Source organism: Aquila chrysaetos, chromosome 21 (genome assembly GCF_900496995.4).
Source record: "Aquila chrysaetos chrysaetos chromosome 21, bAquChr1.4, whole genome shotgun sequence".
NCBI classification, from domain to species: Eukaryota; Metazoa; Chordata; class Aves; order Accipitriformes; family Accipitridae; genus Aquila; species Aquila chrysaetos.
The window spans coordinates 16,133,640-16,153,369 of NC_044024.1; the positions used below are offsets into that span (position 1 = coordinate 16,133,640).

At 39.2% G+C, this 19,730-nt stretch overlaps 1 protein-coding gene across 5 annotated transcripts in view; it reads right to left on the reverse strand.

Moving 5' to 3' along the window:
• Nucleotides 1-19,730, reverse strand: part of TBC1D8B (TBC1 domain family member 8B) — a 40,553-nt gene that overhangs the window by 7,565 nt on the left and 13,258 nt on the right. For 3 of the 5 annotated variants that reach the window (XM_029997539.2, XM_029997538.2, XM_041119072.1), the window contains 11 exons: nt 18,290-18,408; nt 17,428-17,653; nt 16,244-16,484; nt 14,570-14,777; nt 11,662-11,829; nt 10,158-10,307; nt 7,050-7,200; nt 4,510-4,724; nt 3,943-4,060; nt 2,952-3,237; nt 1,178-1,307 (listed from right to left, as the gene is read on the reverse strand). In XM_029997539.2, coding sequence (XP_029853399.1) covers nt 1,178-1,307; nt 2,952-3,237; nt 3,943-4,060; nt 4,510-4,724; nt 7,050-7,200; nt 10,158-10,307; nt 11,662-11,829; nt 14,570-14,777; nt 16,244-16,484; nt 17,428-17,653; nt 18,290-18,408 — 2,012 coding nt within the window. Of the gene's footprint in view, nt 1-1,161; nt 1,308-2,951; nt 3,238-3,942; nt 4,061-4,509; nt 4,725-7,049; nt 7,201-10,157; nt 10,308-11,661; nt 11,830-14,569; nt 14,778-16,243; nt 16,485-17,427; nt 17,654-18,289; nt 18,409-19,730 lie in introns of all 5 variants that reach the window. The other 2 variants (XR_003920963.2, XM_041119073.1) reach the window with 2 other exon arrangements.

A 19,730-nucleotide genomic window follows, 5' to 3' on the forward strand; every position in this document is an offset into this window, starting at 1 on the left:
TCTTTCTTCTGCAAGTATTCATCCCCACTATTAGATCTCACCATGACAAGACAGACCCATAATAGTTTGCAACTCTTCTTTGTAAAATGCTTTAAGATTCTTCTAACGTGATTCTTCAGTATAACATTCTTGTAAAACAATACTGATAACAGAAGCACAGACTTTTTATATGATTAGCCCAATGCTAAACACACTTCAAGAGAACTTGAATTTGATTCTTGTCTTTGTCCACCCCACTAAAGGCAAAGCCCTCTTCTCAGTAAAAATCATAAGAGACAGTTCTTAAGTTATACAAATTACAGTTAGTTAATCTTTTCTGAATCAAGGCCAGGACATTTTTCCAAAAGAGATGTATTGTGGACTTTTCACTAGAAACATATGACTGAAAATCAGAAAAGGAGAAAAAAAAAAAAGTATCACACAGATGAAAGAAACCAGCTAATAGAAAAAACAAAATGTGAACAAATCTTTTCTCTCAGCTTGCCTTTCGCTTCAGGTGGGCTGAGCAGAAAGCCTTTCTACAAATGGATTAATAGCCTGATACAAATCATGCCAAGGAAGGAAACGCCTCATGAAAATCTGAGGACAAAAGGGGAAGGAGAAGCTAGACCTAATTCTTCCCCAATGCAGAGTTGCAAAGCTAGACGCTGCAGAAATCAAACTTGCAAATTGAAAGAAAGTACCAGAAGATCATAACTGGTCTTCCTCACCCAACATATCTCTAAACAGTCATTTAACCCATACAATAAACTAGTCAAGTACACAGTTTCCTGCACAGGTTGTTATGTCAAATGTTACCACTATCTGCAATGTGCAGTAATCAGTCTCAAATTAGTAAATGCAAGGGCTGTTCCTGCTGTACTTTGTCATTTAGCTGACATACTAATAAAGTGAATGAGGGATGGCAATATATGACCTGCGATGAACCTATGGAACTCCACTCAGGAAGGCCTAGCAAGCACGGCCAGGCAGTTAAAAAAACAAAACAATACAAAAACAAACCTATCCCATAACCTATAAGGTTTTCAGTGAAGCTCAACAAAATACAGCCCAATTTCTACCAATCTAGACAGATTTTCTACTCTAGTTTGTACAATGCAGCTGCATTATTTTTAAGGCAGCCCATGCAACGTAAAAACTGCATGGGATGCGAAAACATACCCACAAGAACACATACTTCATTTGACTCTCGGATCAAATCAGTAATGTCCACTCTTGGATGGTCACTCTTTGTATCACTGAGGTTGGAGCCCTGCTGCACAGCTGGAGGCAAAGGACTGTCTTTGTTCGTGACACTGTCAAAAAATCTGCACAAAGAAAACACATGAGAAATCAGCAGGAACCTGTTTATCACAACCAAACAATAACATCAGCATCTACTGAAGAGAAAGTGCACAGAGAATGGGAAATAGCAAAGAATATCAGAATGAGTAGCACAAATATGCTATAATAGGAACAACGGTATACAAACATGGGAACCGGCTACCCTGACAAGGTTGTAGAGCTTCTAGCCTAGACAATAACATGGCTGATGTGACCTCGTGATAGCAGTAATCCTCTTTTGAGTGGGAAGTTAGACTACAGACTTGCCAAGGCTCCTTCCACTCGGCATTCCCCTGGTTCTCTAATCCATCTAGCAAGGTTGTACTACATAACTAGGAGAGAGGAAAAGAGGCTTGTCCTGAACTGTGACCAAGGCAATCTTAATTCTCTCAGATGCATAAGCCAAGACATGCTTGATCTGCACCTATTCATCATACCTACATAACCAGCCTAAACAGATCCAATATGCAGGCTGGCCAATTCCTTTGCCAACATTGAGGAACCATACCTACAGACTGATAGCTTCCTTTTTCTTGAGGAGAGGCAAACTACTGTAATCATTTTTTAAATATACCAGCATGCTGCAGGCTGGGTTAACTATGCAACAGTAATGTTACAGCCAGAGAAAATGTTGAAAGCAAGAGTTCAAATGGAGTTCGTAATAATCATCAAAATCTTGAGTGTCAAGCGGAAACAGAAGCTTGTTTGGTTCAAGTGAAATTAAAATTTCACCACAGTTCTAGATTTTAAATTTTGATACATTTAAACTGGGAGAATGTGCTCTTACTGTTAGGTTTTTTAAGTGTTAAATATTTAAATGAGTACAGCTGGGTTTTACAATAAATACCAGGCTGCATGGTCTCTTACAATAAAAATTACATTCTCCTCATTAATTCTGTAGCTCCTACCCTATTCAAACATGCAACATTTAAAAGTCTCACTAAAGTTCTTAACAGCCATAACTTGGTGACTCCTATAGCACAGTCATTTTGCTGTTTCAATACTCCATGACACAAAATCACAGCAGCAACAACAGAATTTAGGTAGGTAGTGAAGCAAAAACTGTGCAAGTTTTGTTTGCAATACAACAGTTTAAAATGTACTTTATGTTGTATATTTGAATTTATTCTTCAAATGCTAATATAGAACAAACATCTGGTCATGATTATCCTCGCTGCATTTTTTTTTCTCCTTCTATTTTAAGCTATTAGCAGCAGAGGAGCCAGTAGCCTCAACTACAAGAACTGAGCTGTAGAATATGTTGTCTGTAAGTTGATGCCTGAACTGTTTGGAACAGTCTTAGTGTGCTCTAGATTACCTCATCATTAAGGAAAGCCACCTTCTGTAAGTGATATAAATTCCAGGCAAAAACCACATTGCCTTTACTTTAAAATACACAAAATGGCAATGGTTTTAAAACTTTAATGGAGGATGGGATTTACAGAGGATCCAGGCACACTTTCTAGCCACCCCTTCCAGAATTTTGGCCCAAGATGAACACTTAATTCCTTTGAAGCCTTTGGAAGTCTTAGTCAGATGATGTCTTCTCATCTGCCCCAGAATGACTTATCTATTTGCAATTATAGCAGCTGCTACACAGCCCATACGAGCAACAGTTACACTGATACCTGTTGAGAACAGTGACTGCTTCTGCATCATCCTTACAAGTCAGCAACTTCTCCATGTTGTATTCCAGCACTGCGAGACCCAGCTGCAAGATTGCCTTTATTCCATCATAGAAGAAACAGTCCACCACATTGACTGCACTTTCAATAGGCAGCACACTGATAAAAAGGGTAAGGAACCAGGAGAGAGAGACCGAGGAGAAAAAAGTCATGTCCGTCATGTGGTCTGTCAACTGAGGCAGATGAACCCTGATGAGCTCCTCAAACACTGCCTGATCTACCAAGGCACCTGCAGGGAAAGGATAACAAAACCACCACCCAAATCTTAATACAGAGAAGCATAGTTTTCTCAGAGCACTGGCCAGAAATAAAGCCGCTGTCCTACTGCAACTTTGTTGTAAGAGCAAACACAGGCCTAGCTGCATGGAACCATTGGCTTCGTTCCCTATGCTGGAAGCTATGCACTCTATGCATGGGTCCAGAGCCTTGCTGCATGCTATAAAGCATGTTAGCACTTTTGTGAGTGCATGGCTGCTTCCAATGATTCTCCTGAGAGCTGATACATGCTCTCTGCAATGATAGAGAAACTTCACATCCAATTTTCTTCTAGCATATACACCTGCAAATACTGAGATGGCACAAGATGAAAGACTAAGTCTGGACTTGGAATAACTCTTTTCCTTTTATTTAAGCTGACTAAGCTTCAAATAAATAGTATGAACTGCATTTATAATTCCAAAAGAACAGTATAATAGTCTAATTGACTACTTCCTGAGTAGTTATGCCTAGAGTAATAACAATATCTGAAAAGCATATGCACTCCTGCTTAAGGAGGAATCTTGGGACATTCCCTGTAACTTCCATTTTCTACTTCACAATACTGAACCAAATGTACCAGTTTCTCTGCACTCTTCAGCTCACTCCTTACATTTGTTCTTAATGAATGATCATTGACATTCAATTCTAGATAGACAAAAAGACAGATGGATGTTACCAATGATTCGACGATTGAAATAATCAGGTAGCATCCTTTCACACACAGCAACCAAAAGCCAGAATGCTTCCTCCTCTTTAGCATACAGCAGAAGTACTGATGTCAAAATATTCATTGCCTGTAACATTTAAACAGGAAAGGAAGCATTGACAAGGAAATATGGCGAAAACACAACTGTTGTCATTCATTAAATTTTAAATTTCTGAAAACACTTTACAGCATGTTTTTAGAGTGCTAGGATAACCTACAGCCATATCCAGAATAAGACTTTCACCTTTATATTATTAAATACAGAGCATAGTATTTAAACTACATTAAAATATTTTTAAGTACTAGAAGTCTAGTAAGAATGCAAAGGTATATATGAAGTGGACATGACAGCATTCACCAACAAATTCAAGTACGATGTAAAAACTCATGTTACAGAGTGGGATGAAGTAAGCAAAGTAAACCACTGAGCAAGAAACCATTACATATTTATGTGATTGATTTTATGAAGTGCCACAATACTGCCATCATCAGCTAATATTTAGACAACCAACACTAAGAGTCTCAAAACTGCTTTACCTGACAATATCCAATTTGGGGATTCCTGTATGCATAAGCTGTAAGAACTCTCCTTAGTGCAGAAATTCCTGTGTCACTTTGAAAAGCAGGATGCTCAGGTAAGGAGCGCCGTAAATCTCGTTCAATTTCATCAGTAGCTAAAGTACATGTTCCTAAGGACTTTTCCACCAACTCAGTGTAATAACCAGGGTTGGATGCCATATCGTTTACAGCACCTGCCAATACATTGTATTGCACAGTATTAGAGGACAACAGTAAAGTATCTACATGATTGTCTGCAATTTGTATAAAAATTTTTGGTGACTACTGAGGTACCTCAGGAATCTCCAGATGTTACTGCAGAAACGTATCAGAGTAATTCTACTGAAATTAATGGAATTACTCTGAAATGAAAACAGAAAAGTGAAATAAAATAAGGCTTGGAGGAAATCTAAGTCACTTTCCATTATAAAGTTGATTTTTACTTTTTGTTTCATTGGAGGGGGGTGGGGAGAGCTTCCTTTCACCTACAATTTCACCCAAGTTCTCGGGCAAACACAGTACCTTCCCATTTGCAGAGTTGGGAACAGATTAGAAAAACTAGGCAAAGGACTAGTATTTACCTAAGTAATTCCATAACTTTTATGTCAACACCTTCTGAGATAGAGATACCAGTCTGGTAACAGAAGCATAAATGCCTACGTAAACACTCAAAGAACACTAGCAAAGATAAATCCATGTTCACATGTCCTCAAAAGGAACTATCATACAGTAGACTGAATGAAGAGTATAAAATGCATTTGTTGCGATAAACAGATCGTCTGGAACAGCAGAAAGATCTGCCCAGGGCAACACAGTGAGTACAGCTAGCAGCTAACGTCCTGGGTGGTTCCTCAAAATCTGCAGCTCGTTTTCTGAATCTGACACAGGTTTCTTGCACGACCCTGATCAAGTCAGTGGCTGCTGCTTTTCTAAGTGTTTCAGTGAACAGGAATAGAAAGCACACAGAGGTGTTGTAAAGCAGTGTCTTAATTCCCTGGGCCTCCATTTCCTCAAGTTAAGCGCTCTGACACCATTGTGTTCTACAGAAGAAAGCCACAAAAGCACACTCAGAGCTTTGGCAAGAGATCCCATATGTGTAAGAAAATCCACAATTCCTGTACATCTCACTCTTTAAACCTAGCAAAGAGCTTGGTATAGCAAAGAGCTGCCAATAACCAGGGCCAAATTCTCTGCCAGGAAAACATTTTTTTTGTGTGTATGGTAATGCTATCCTCTCAGAAAGCTTAAATCAAAACAATTGGAACACAGTCCCACAAACATGCTTTTCTTTTTAGCAAGTAAAGAGGCTTTGCTGAAACTGATTGTCCCCTGGAACAGCATGTACTCTTATCATTATTTTTCAATTGAGTCTGTTGTAAAAGAAGCAGATGCGGGTTTAGTTTGAATCAATGCAAAACAAAATAATAGACAAAATTATCCTGTTCATCATTTTGAAGTGTCTTTCTTCAGAATCACAGAATGGTTTGGGTTGGAAGGGACCTTAAAGATCACCTAGTTCCAACCCTCCTGCCATGGGGGCAGGGACACCTTTCACTAGACCAGGTTGCTCAAAGCCCCATCCAACCTGGCCTTGAACACTGCCAGGGATGGGGCATCCACAGCTTCTCTGGGCAACCTGTTCCAGTGCCTCACCACCCTCACAGTAAACAACTTCTTCCTTATATCTAATCTAAATCTACCCTCTTTCAGTTTAAAACTGTTACCCCTTGTCCTATCACTACACCCGCTGATAAAGAGTCCCTCCCCATCTTTCCTGTAGGCCCCCTTTAAGTACTGGAAGGCTGCTATAAGGTCTCCCCGGAGCCTTCTCTTCTCCAGGCTGAACAATCCCAACTCTCAGTCTATCCTCACAGGAGAGGTGCTCCAGCCCCCTGATCATCTTCGTGGCCCTCCTCTGGACCCGCTCGAGCAGGTCCACGTCTTTCTCACGCTGGGGGCCCCAGAGCTGAACGCAGTACTCCAGGCGGGGTCTCACGAGAGCAGCGCGGAGGGACAGAATCACCTCCCTTGACCTGCTGGCCACACTTCTTCTGATGCAGCCCAGAATGCAATAGGCTTTCTGGGCTGCAAGCGCACATTGCTGGCTCATATTCAATTCTTCATCCACTAACACCCCCAAGTCCTTCTCCACAGGGCTGCTCTCAATCCACTCATCACCCAGCCTGTACTTGTGCTTGGGATTGCTCAGACCCATGTGCAGGACCTTGCACTTGGCCTTGCTGAACTTCATGACGTTCACACTGGCCCACCTCTCAAGCCTGCCAAGGTCCCTCTGGATGGCATCCCTTCCCTCCAGCGTGTCAGTTGCACCACACAGCTTGGTGTCGTCGGCAGAGTTGCTGAGGGTGCACTCAATCCCACTGTCCATGTCGCCAACAAAGATGTGGACAAATTGCCAGAGGTAAGAGCATTTTTTGTCAGACTACGTTCAGTCAGTAACTAGAACATCCATGCAGTAGAGCCCACAAAATGAATCAATTATATTTGCTATGCAATACCTGAGAAGAGTAGCCACAGCTCTCCTCTTAATGCCTCCGGGATCCCTCTTACAACTAGGTCTCGAGTCTTCTTTGTTCTAAACATACTGACACCATGTCCACGTTCGACAAAGAGGATGTTCCAGGACTGTTCTTTCATTTTTTCTTTCAACTACGAAAAGCAGAAGACAACAAGCATTAAGTATACTGGAAGATTTTCCTCAGATTTCAGAGAACAGAATAAATTTTGCTCTCAGTTATATTCATATAAACTGGCAATGGCAGCACCAGCATCCATATTGACATGTGAAATGAATGCTGATGCAAATCAGAGCAAAATCTAACCTGTGCATAGTCTAAAGTTTGGTATAAAATGCAACTACATGACCTACTATTCTTTAAAGCATATTATTACAAGAGTGTCTATACCAGATCAGACAAAAGGTAAATCTAAGCCAGTATCCCATCTGACAGAAACCAACAGCAAGCGCCAAAGGACAGTAAGGTCAAGCAAACATCTGCAAAATCCTCCTCCATCCTCCAGCAAATAGAAAAACAGGCACCTCCTCAGCAGAGGCAATGTCTCTGAATTTGACAACATACAGCAGATTTTTCTCTGCAAATTGCTTTCTGAACCCAGACAAATCTGCTGCCTTCTAACTTCACTTGAAGCCCCCTTGTTGCAGTATTAAGACAACAAACAACCACTCCCTTTCACCTTTTTCAAGCCACTCCTAAGTTCAACTTTTTCCTTACTTCCCACTTGAGAATGATTCCAACCTGTAAACAGCAATAACTGAATGCAAGCTGGATTTTCATTTTACATGAAGTCATCACCATCTATTTGTTATGTTTTTGTTCACTATTCTGCTAAACTTAATAAAAAAAAAAATCAATAGGTAGACAGCCCTATTTGTTACCTCTAGATTGAACCATTTGCAGCTTTGGCACCACATCAGCAAAAATTACATAATTATCAAAGGACCACGAGGTACTTTTAGGGAGTCAATGAACAGTGATAAAGCAGTAAGATAGCAAACCAGTGCAAGGTGCAACTGTGCAGACAAATTCTGCTGGCATAGTTCTCCCAAGGCATTCCAAAAATGCATTGCCAGCATAATGGATAAGAAAATTCAACATTTGATATAATTCCTATGGCAAAAAATTAGAGGTATGTTAAAACTTCCTCTTGTAAAATTCTTTTTCAGCTACCTCCACATAAATATATATATATATATATATATATATATAAGTTTGTATGATACATACATACAAACAAATCTGCTTATTGTAACTTGGGCCAATTTCAAAATATCCCATTTTTTTGTCACTGCTTTGTGATAAACAGCATAACATTTTCTTGGTAAAGGGTAAATGAATAGAAGAAGGAAAAAAGATGAAACTGAGTGAAAGTAGTAGAAACGACAAGCAGGAAAAACAGGGTAAAGAGAAGGTTCAGAACGCTTATGTGCGGTGGCAGGTTTCTCTGCGCTAATTTGAGAGCTCTAACAAACAAACTATGAGAAAAAGTATTTGGCCATGATGGCACAATGAAACCAAGCAAGTGATTATTTACAAAGTCAACTCACTGTCACAGACACCTGCTTAATTACTCTCATAAATTAACATATTTCAATTTCAACATGTCTACGAACTGTTCTTTGGTAACAGCAATAAAAATGTACTAACTCTGTTACAGATGAAATAATATCCCACAGAAACTCAACAGGCAAAACAGGTTGCTTCCTTTTTTTGATTCATCATGCTTTGTTGCATTTTATTAGTGGACAGATTTGGAGCAGAATGGCTATGAATGGTGGAAAGCACACAGAGGGGTGGCATGACATCAGTGTCATCATTCTCCCACAGTTTCTCATTCTCTCCTCAGTTTATTTATGTGAGCTCCAAATAGCACTAGGAGAGAATCAATAATCAGGAAAATTTGCAGGAGAATGAAGTCTAGTTGGATTAGGCAGGGGAACTACTAGCTGAAAACACTTATGCTCATATAGGTTTTACATTTAATCAAATATTTATCAACCAGATAGAACTTTTTTAAAAAATACCAATTTCTGTCAACATAGAAGAAAACAGTGTATGAATCTGAACTTCAGTAGGACCAGCCATGTAAGTAAAACCCACTTCACAAAATGAAAACTGGCAAAAATTCCCTATTCAGACAGAATTGAAGTTACAGGCATTTTACCTGCAGAGTAGGAGGCAGAGATAGTAGAAACAGTGAAATAGATCCTTTGTAAAGTAAGAGATTACTAATAAACTATTGATTATGCACCTAAAATGCAATTTAGTTTCTCTGAAGCAAAGCAACAGATGATCAGGTGCTCCAACTCATGAGAGGCTCCAGGGCTGAGACAGGATGAACATTGCCACTACATTTTTTTGTGCATGCAGCAGTAAGATTTAACATTGTTAAAGCAATTAAAGGTGCCAAAAGGAAAAGTAGATTTTGTCCACTTTTGTTCAACATTCTATAAAAAAGCAGAACTTAAAAATCTGGATTCCCTTTTCTCCTGCCCAAAGGCTGTTTATTTTCTGATATTTCTAATATAAAAAATTCTGTATCATAATTTACCCAGTTCTGCTGAAAGACTTGATTTTAAAATAAAACCTTTCTGTCTTCTTGCACACACTATGGAGAAGCAAAAATAGGATGTCCTACTGCAAAAACAATTAAAGAAACATTCTCCAGAGCATAACATTGTTAGACAGCAGTGCAAAAGAATGAAGCAAGGAATAAATTAAGTCAATTTCTTGATAACATTCTGCTTGCCCCCGAAGAAGTTTGTAGCAGCTTTGTATCTTGACAATTCAGATAGATATGAAACATGTTCACTATCATAAAACAAACAGCCAACTCTTCCCTGAGGGGTGGAAGAGCAGGAGGAATTAGCTCCATGAAGATAAGGCATATCATTATTCAACAAGATGAGCAGAAAATTGAATGGAGCCATGAAGAAGCACCCTGTGGACTCCAAATACAGAAAAAGCAGATGAAAGAAGGTTGGCAAAGCCCCAGAGGAAATCAGCAGCCTTGCTGGAATACATTTTGAATATACTTCAGTCCTTTCCGATTAGATTCCAAAAACTGTTGGCCATTTTATCCCTTACCATTTTAGAGTCTAGATTCTCAGCATCCTGAGGATGGTAAACAGTCATTAGGGCTTCCGTACTGACAGTTTTGCTGTTATCTCTCTGACCCATTTTTGACGGTCCCGCATCAAAATCCTTTGGACTGTCAGAGGCAGAACTAGCTGCAACCTTGAAAAAAAATTTAACAGTGGTAGTTATAAATGCCAAACAATCCTTCAAGAAGCAGCACTGATAGCAGAAGCTGTTTTGCTTCTAGACCATCATTGTTTATTATATTAAGTTACAGGTACCAGATACAGAATTCCAAAATAAACGAAAAACAGCAATCCCTGCTCTGCACAGCTGGGCTTTGAGGAGGCTGCACTTGAAAAAAAAAAAAAAAAAAAAAAAATCCATCTCTACAGCCAAAAACTGAATTATGAAAGGACAAATATTCATAATGAGAACTGTAATAGACAGGGAGGTCTGATCATCCATCACCACTGAAGTCAAAAGAAAAACATTCATTTAAATGGAGCCATAGATTGAACTATACAAAAATGCTGAGGCATTTTAAAACCAGCATTAGAACCTGGATTGCTTTTCAAAACCTGATGGAAAACAAAGCAAAAGAACCTAAACCAGAATGCATTCACAGTAGCACCATTGTTTAACACATTCTCTTTCATAAGGGCACAGAGTTATTTATTTTTCCACACCTTAAAACCAGAGGTACATGACTTAGCATGGTATGTCAAAATAATGCAGATATAACCAGAAATAAGGTAATCTAAAAGGGAATGCCTCTAAGCAGCAGACCTTACCACTCAGGTCTCCCAGGGCTGTGCTGTACCCTTATCAGCTGAGCATTTCTGCTGATACCAAACTATCTTGCTTTTATTACTCATTTTTGCCTTTTAACCCTTAAGAATCAAAATCTCAAGGTAGAGATTTTGCTGATACACTGACTCTTTTCTACCAAAAGGCATTTATTTGTACGCTTCTCCACTCTTACAACTGTCACTTTAGAGGCTACCTCAGCTGATTCTATTTAATTTTTTTTCAGGGGAAAATCTTTAGGGAAGAGATACAGCAACTATAATAAGTAATGCTTGTTAGGGATGTTTTGTCATTGCTTTCTTATTTCTCATGCAGGAAACTACACGTACATATTTCTTCACATCTAGAAACAACCTTACAATCATTCCATCAACCTCCTGAGTCAAATAGTCAGCTGGCAAAAACTGACATAGCTACATATAATTTTACATCAGACTGGTGGACTTCTGTTTTAATGTGAAGGGTCTGAAGGCAAGAGAGGGGAACATGCATTTTTTAAAGAGAAAAAAAAATATTTTGACAACTTGAAATCTAAAGGTACAGCAGACATCATTACCCATCTTGTGTCTCGATTCAGGCTTAAATATAGATGTATTGCATTACACAGCAAAACACTGACAACGATACATAAACTCTTAGTAAGACTACACAACCTTTGTCCTAGGAACAGGTACTAAGAAATTAGAATTAGCAGAGCAGTTACCTCTGTATTTATGATGTGTTGTGGACTTGAAGTCGCATTGCATTTCATTCTGAGCTTTGCCACAAGCTGTTCGAAATCTCTAACCTCTGTGAAACGAAAAGCTGTTTTTCCTTTGGTACTAATGCTGACTCCTCTGTTAGCTGGATCTGCCTTATCCACCCCTGTGACCTGTGGAAGCAAAGATACATAAATTAGGCAACAAATTTTACCAGCTTACTTCTAAAAGAGAAAACCTGTTAAAAATATGTGTGTACATGACACAGTAGTATGAAGCACCACACAAGCAGAATTAGTAACGCAAGTAACAAACTCACTACATTTAAAGCTCAGTGGTCTGCAGCTATTTTAGCACAAGATAATAAGTATTATGCAATAGATTTTTGACAAAGTACCAAAAATCTTTGAAGATGTTTTCCCAGCTGTGAGTACTGAGCTTATTTGAAAATCTTGCCTCCTTCTACCTGCTGAAGCTGTTACTTTTTTTCTTACCATCCGAAAGCAGACAAAACATGGCTTTTGCGAGTAATCAAACGAAACAAGTTTCACAAGAACGAATTTCTACTGAGAACACCCTTTCAAAGACAGCTGTTATAACACGTGACAGCTGGAGCTGATTTTAATTGCCATGATGGAACAGTTATAGATTAGGGCAGTTAATACACTTTAATAATGCAAGTACAAGTGAGACAATCATGAACAGCTAGACTGAGTGCCATTGCTGATGCTTTTACACTGTTAAAGGTAAAGAATGACAGACCACTGAAATAAAGTAACTGCAGTACCGTAGAACAAATAGTGAGGGCCTGACAATCCACAAGAATAAATTTAGAGTCAGCTCCTTTAACACAGCCTCTTCTTGTTTTTCACAGGTTATAGAAATCTCTATTGTTTGCAGGACTATTTATAGATAATCAAATACATTGCTTTATCTGGGCAGGGAACACCAAGTGTATTGCTGAAATTAGCTCAGCTCACCCCCCTATATCAGGTGTCTTATGTCAGGCAGCATGTACACAGAGTATGCAGAGCAATTACAGAACCTGGTTAATTTTTAGGCTATTGTAAAATATGTCTGGGTGCTGATGGAAAGCTTTTAATACTGGAAGACTGAAATATGGCAATGTCCCAGACCACATGAAGTCCAGAGAAGGATAGAGAAGGTTTGGGTTTTTTTTTTTTCCCAGAAGTTATTCCACAGTCTAGCTATAGTACTTTATAGAAATATGAATGCTGTGTCCTTTACAATATGGTCCTCATTCAGTCTGTTGACACTATCAGCTGTAACGGCACTGATACTTGTTCACTGACAACTGTCAGTGGATTTTCCTATAGACTTTTGAACAGACAGCACTGCTCAACTGCTGCAAAAAAATTGGACTACTGACCTAAGAAAGGAACATGGCAGAGCGATTACTAATCTTCAAGATCTTCAAAGCATGCTCCTTGAGAAGCTGGCAGCTCGTGGCTTAGACAAGTGTACTCTTCACTGGGTAAAAACCTGGCTGGATGGCCGAGCCCGGAGAGTTGCGGTGAATGGAGTTAGATCCAGTTGGCGGCTGGTCACAAGTGGTGTTCCCCAGGGCTTGGCATTGGGGCCAGTTCTCATTAATACCTTTATCAATGATCTGGACGAGGGGATCGAGTGCACCCTCAGTAAGTCTGCAGACAACACCAAGTTGGGCAGGAGTGTTGATCTGCTCGAGGGTAGGAAGGCTCTACAGAGGGATCTGGACAGGCTGGATCGATGGGCAGAGGCCAACTGTGTGAGGTTCAACAAGGCCGAGGGTCGGGTCCTGCACTTGGGTCACAGCAACCCCATGCAGCGCTACAGGCTTGGGGAAGAGTGGCTGGAAAGCTGCCCGGCGGAAAAGGACCTGGGGGTGTTGGTAAACAGCCGGCTGAATATGAGCCAGCAGTGTGCCCAGTTCGCGAAGAAGGCCAATAGAATCCTGGCTTGTATCAGAAATAGTGTGGCCAGCAGGAGCAGGGCAGTGATCGTTCCCCTGTACTCAGCACTGGTGAGGCTGCACCTCGAGTGCTGTGTTCGGTTTTGGGCCCCTCACTACAGGAAAGACATGGAGGAGCTGGAGTGTGTCCAGAGAAGGGCAATGGAGCTGGTGAAGGGTCTAGAGCACAAGTCTTACAAGGAGCGGCTGAGGGAACCGGGGTTGTTTAGCGTGGAGAAAAGGAGGCTGAGGGGAGACCTTATCGCGCTCTACAACTACCTGAAAGGAGGTTGTAGCGAGGTGCATGTCAGTCTCTTCTGTCAAGTAACTAGTGATAGGACAAGAGGAAATGGCCTCAAGTTGCACCAGGGGAGGTTTAGATTGGATATTAGAAAAAATTTTGTTACTGAAAGGGTTGTCAGGCATTGGAACAGGCTGCCCAGGGAAGTGGTGGAGTCACCATCCCTGGAGGTGTTCAAAAAACGCATAGACGTGGCACTTCAGGACGTGGTTTAGTGGGCATGGTGGTGCTGGGTTGACGGTTGGACTCGATCTTAAAGGCCTCTCCAACCTAAACGATTCTATGATTCTAAGACCCTCAACCCCCTCCAATTCTTTACTTTTTATCTTGAGAATCTCTCATTAACTCAACTTCAAGAATTAAGCATAAGCTTTTTCATTAAAAAAAAAAAAAGTATTTAAAAAATTTGGATTCTGTACCCAGCTACACAAATCAGAGTAAACAGAAGAGAGAAAGAGGATACAGGGAACAAAGCTGAAACATGAAAGCAGTTCTATAAACCTACAAACAGAATTCCTACATGCAGTATCAAAGATAGGGGGAAATATATGACATCATGTAAAGTAAGCAGATTCTAATGAAAATCTGCTAAACTGGCATTAAACTACACACAAGTGCAAAACTTCTGGTATAACTGCCTCTGACTTGTAGACTGCATTACCTCTCTTAATGGAATGATTACACTGCACAGGCTGCCATCCTGGCTGGCAAAGCAGATGTAGTTTTCTGAAATGCACATTTTCCCATGGGTGTTGTAATGACTGAAAGGAACCCATAAGAAGCACTCATGAACTTCCTTCAAGGTCTCTTCTTTGGGTAGCCTGAAGAATGCACTAAACTGCTCACTGTGGGCACGGCTTTCTAGGCCTCTAGATTAAAAACAAAACAAAAAACAGGGTAGAAGAGAGAAAATAAAAATTAAGTAAGTTTAAAATGTCTTTACAAATACAAAAGTTAAAAATACCTTGGAAGAAGTCAGTAATACTAACATCACGCTTTCCCATAATCCGTGGGGTCGATCTGGAGGGTTCAATGTTTTGCTTGAAGAGGCAACAAAGGGCAGGACCACACCTATCTATATACACCCACTTAACAAAATACTTAAATACTTCACTATACAGGAATAGATTCAAGCATGTTCTTACACAGTAAAGTACTTTGCTGAATCAGGGCCTACAGGTAGTGCAGAAAAACATACTAATAGCCTAATCCTCTCTGTTTCCCCACCCATCAGAATAGTCCATTTAAACCTAAAACAAGTTTTTGGCTTGACAGAGGTTAATTAGCTAGAAATGTAGCACATGCTGTAAACATCTGCCATGGGCTAATTCTTCACAGATAACTGCAGGCAGAAACAATGTTTTGGTTGTAAAGCAACATCCCTCTCCAGCATTGCTACCAAATTGAGGTATCATTTATCCAGGAAACACAACCTAAACCAGGTTTTATTATCAGTGTACTATAAAATTAAATAGCTTTTTTTTATTTTAATCATAGGTACATGGAGCTTTCAGTAGGAACAATTATTAGAAAAATGCTTTATCATAATTTCTGATTTGCAAATAGGTAGCGTTTTCCAACAATGATTTAGTCCCTTTATGTGAATCTAAATTACCTAAAACCAGACTTGCTCTTCCTGGTTACTTTTCACAGTAAATAGCTGTGGTCCACAGATCAAAACCTGAATATTTGAGTGAGAATTTGGACAGGTCTCTGAGGAAAAGACAACATTTGCTTCAACAGAAACCAGAACTGACGAGAAACCATAAAATTACTACAAGGAATAATCACATACCTTCCTTGAGAAGGATGGACCCTAACCATCAGGTGACTTACATACACATCTTTCCCACTGCCTAAAATACTGTGGTAAATAAGGAAAGCCATGCACCCATCTGCAACTTATTATCACCCATCTCCAGTGGCAAAAAAGCCATGTAGTTATTATTTACATATGTTTATTAAATGATTTATTCTCCACCTTATCCTTCCTCATCAGGTCTCTTTGCAGACACTGCAGCTCCAGTCTTAATTTTCTAATCCTAAATGCTGCTAGAACGCCTTTTAAAAATTCAAACCACTATAAACCCTATAGTTGAAGACCAGCTCTGAAGTTTTGACCACCTCCTGCCTTCATATAGACTTTTGATACTGCAAAGTAACAATGAAATACAATGCCCCACATTGCTTTGATCCCAAATTTTATTGAGACGCTTGTTTAAGAGAACACCAGCTTTGCTGACATTTACGTATCTCCTTGAGACAAGGATTCTTTTCCCCTTTGCCTAAAAAAAGCAGTAGGCCAAAAGCAGATAGACTCTAAGTAATATATTACCTCTTGGTGATCTGCAGGGGGTCATGAAGGACTAGGTCATTTTCAAATGTCTCCTTGTCAAAAAGTCTCCTAACAGCATAGCTTGCCAGCTGTTCCATGAGAAGGAACGTTTCACTAATGTGCAAAAACATGGAAAAATAGTGATCTTCCCCACGGGAGCACACATGAATGCTCTCTGTCAGAATCACATTGGAAGTCTTCTCAAGTTTTGATATTTCATCCCAGGAGATAGTAAGTTTTACTGAAAATACAAATATAAGCAGATGTGAGTAACTTCTTGTTAGCTGCTACCCTCATATTAAAAAAAGAAAAGTAGTAGTCAACAGCACTAATAAAATATAATTAAGCAATACAGTTAAATGATAACACACTTGGAAAGGGCTAAAAACTCACAAAAGCACAAACCCCACCCTCTTCACAATTCCTATAAAAGAATTCCATTAGAAAGAATTTTAAAGAAAGAAAACCATTAAAGACACACCATGTATGAACATAGAAGCTTACATCACATTTTCTTTGCTCTGATGTGAAACTGCAAATTGCAAACAAACATCATCATATAAGCCACCCCACTTTAAACAGTCTACCAATAGAGCTTCTTAAAGTAAATCAATCATGTATTAGCATTTAGAAGAACCATGCCCATTAGCTATGACATTTCCCAATACAAATGAAAATTAGCTTAGAAAGGATCCTACTTTCTTTATGCTTTCTAGTTTTCACAAAAATACAGTTATAGCTCACACTCTTAGAGGCATTTGTTTGGGCATTTCAAACTAATGTTACACAGGAAGAAAAAGATGTGTAATTATCAGCAATGCGTAGTGCACCCATGTGAAATATTAGGTCTATGTGTGAAGAAATAACTGTAATCCTTACAGGCTGAATTAATATGCAGCATGAACTAAAGATGACAAACAACTTTTAGTTAGAGTCAACTGCAACAGGTCTCCCTTCTCTCTGAAGCTTATATAGAGGAAGAAAACTAATGGACATTATGTAGTAAGTTACACAAATGTATTCATTTCCATAAAGTATTTTATGTTTGCAGTTTTTTCTATTCTGTGTTGACATCTGCTCACATGGCAAAATAGCTCCCTTAGGACATAGGAATAGTTCTTCCAAATATGAAAGATAAACAGTAAAATGTGAAGGGACTAGGCTTAGTATCGAGGCTTACTTACTTTCTGCTCCCAGCAAAAATGAGTAAAAGCTAAGGAAGTTGGTACTAAGATAAAGCCATCCTTGACAGGGCACTCTACCCTTCCAGTAACTGCATGAGTAATAAGTAACCAACTTCTCCTGCTCTGGTAATCCAAAACATTTTTCAAACTTCATAAGACCTTCACGGAACTTCTCAGGATCATCTTCTTTTACAAAAGAACCTTTTCCCTCTTCAGCAATCAAACCCTAAAACAAAAGAACCAGTTACTTTATATATGCATCCATGTGGATGGGTGTCATATATGCACCTGCATACATACAGCATTGCATTCTCCTAACAGGATCGTAAGTTTTATAACAGGAAGAGTAATCTGAGGATCAAAACAGAGGTCACAAATCAAATGTGCTATTTCAGACTCATCCACCAAGTATCCCACACAACTTAGGCAAGACACACATTCCCAGGTCTCCTCTTCTGAAATAGATATATTTTCCTCATTTAATCACAAGAATTTCTGGGCTAAATATTTAGCATACATAAAGTGAACTTTTGCGCCTTCAAAAAAATATACCCTATGCTTCCCAGGCATTATTAAAATTATTGTGAAATAATTTATCAACAGTTTTAGACCACTATCTAAAGGCATCTGATGTATCATTTACCAAGAAGAGTTTATGTCAAACAACCTTACTTACCTGTGAGGGAGATAAACAGGAGCAATGGAGTGTGTTGAAGCTAACAGCCACATACTACTCAATCAGAAGTATGTAGCATTACAATGCTGTCCTCTGATATTCTAAAGAGGACATATTATTCATGTACATTTAGAGGAAAAAAAAATACTTAGCCTTTCCCAATTATGTCATGTGCCTGTTACTTACTCTTATCTTTCCCTGGACAAAGCTCGTAATATCTTCATTTGAATCAAATACTGATAAAGTCTTCATAACATTGTGTTCTAGCCAGTCCCAGTGTTCTGTTATTTCTTCTCTGCTGGATCCTGATTGAAAGACAAAGTTAGTATTACTTAAAATTAGCACAGACGTTAATCATTTCACTCAAAATATTAATCAAGAGAATACTTAGCAAGTTCCCAATTCACAGAGTAATTCAGATACACAAGTCCAAATCACAAGTCTCAAATCTATTGTCCTCAACTCTTGTGTACACTAAAAATGTATTTGGTGTACATTAAAAAAGTGCACTGCTCTGTTTTTATCTTTCAAGCCCTTTATGCAGCTATTTTTCTAGCATTACATCCAGAAGCATCTCAGCTTTGTCAACATCATGTGGCTCAGTGCTGAAGCCTGACTTGGACTGACCGTTCCTTCAGCTCAGCAGTACCTCCCCAACACAGATAGAGAGCATTGCTAGAACACTCCCAGTGTAATGGTCTAGAAGGTGGGAAATATGATATCAAATTCATGAGACTAAGAAGAAAATGAAATCTGGGCCTTTGATATCCTCAGCTGTGATCACTGGGCCACACCATTTTCCAGAGTAGAACTCCAAGACTTAGAGCTGCTGTGCAAAATCCCTTCTAACAAGTTTAAGGACGTAAAGCATACATCACCGCAACCAGGAAGGTAGCAAAGATTTCTCTTTGGATACATGAAACAACCATTTATGCCGCTTACAACAATCAATCAATCGCTACTTACTTGTGCTCATTATAGGTCATGGGTTTATCTCATTCTCTGACAATTATATTTCTAAAGCTTAGGCAACCGCCATTCAGGAAACAATGTCATCCTACCTACAATAAAGTTCTGCTTATGCTGTAATTCCAAACAACGCATTGTTTTCATGCAGTTGCAGGCTTCTACAAGAGGACAGAAGCACAGCTGCACCCCATATGGAAAACATATACCAGAACTAACTCCTGATGCAGGAAAAAAGGCTCACTGATTCATACAAGCTGAATGATCCTTGAAACACCACCAGAATAAGTAATTTTTTTTCTTCTGGACTGTCTGGGACTCAAACACATGGCAATAAGGACTGTTTTCTTTCATTACATATGTGCAAGAGAAGGAGTAACTTAAAAAAAACGTTATCAATAACCATAAGGAATGTAGAAACCATAGAGCCAAAATAAAATTCAACATTCCAAATACTGCATTTTCAAAGACCTTAGAGAGAAGCCAGCCTTGCTATTTTATTTACTTTACACTGCTTTTTAATTTAGGTTTCAGAGAGCTATCACCTACTATATGGTGAATGTCACCGCAACTTTATAGCAAAGAAAAACCTCTCTCACCTGAACTTTCCAAAAATACATTTAGATTACTGGTTTACTTTAAATAAAAAGGAACACTCTTC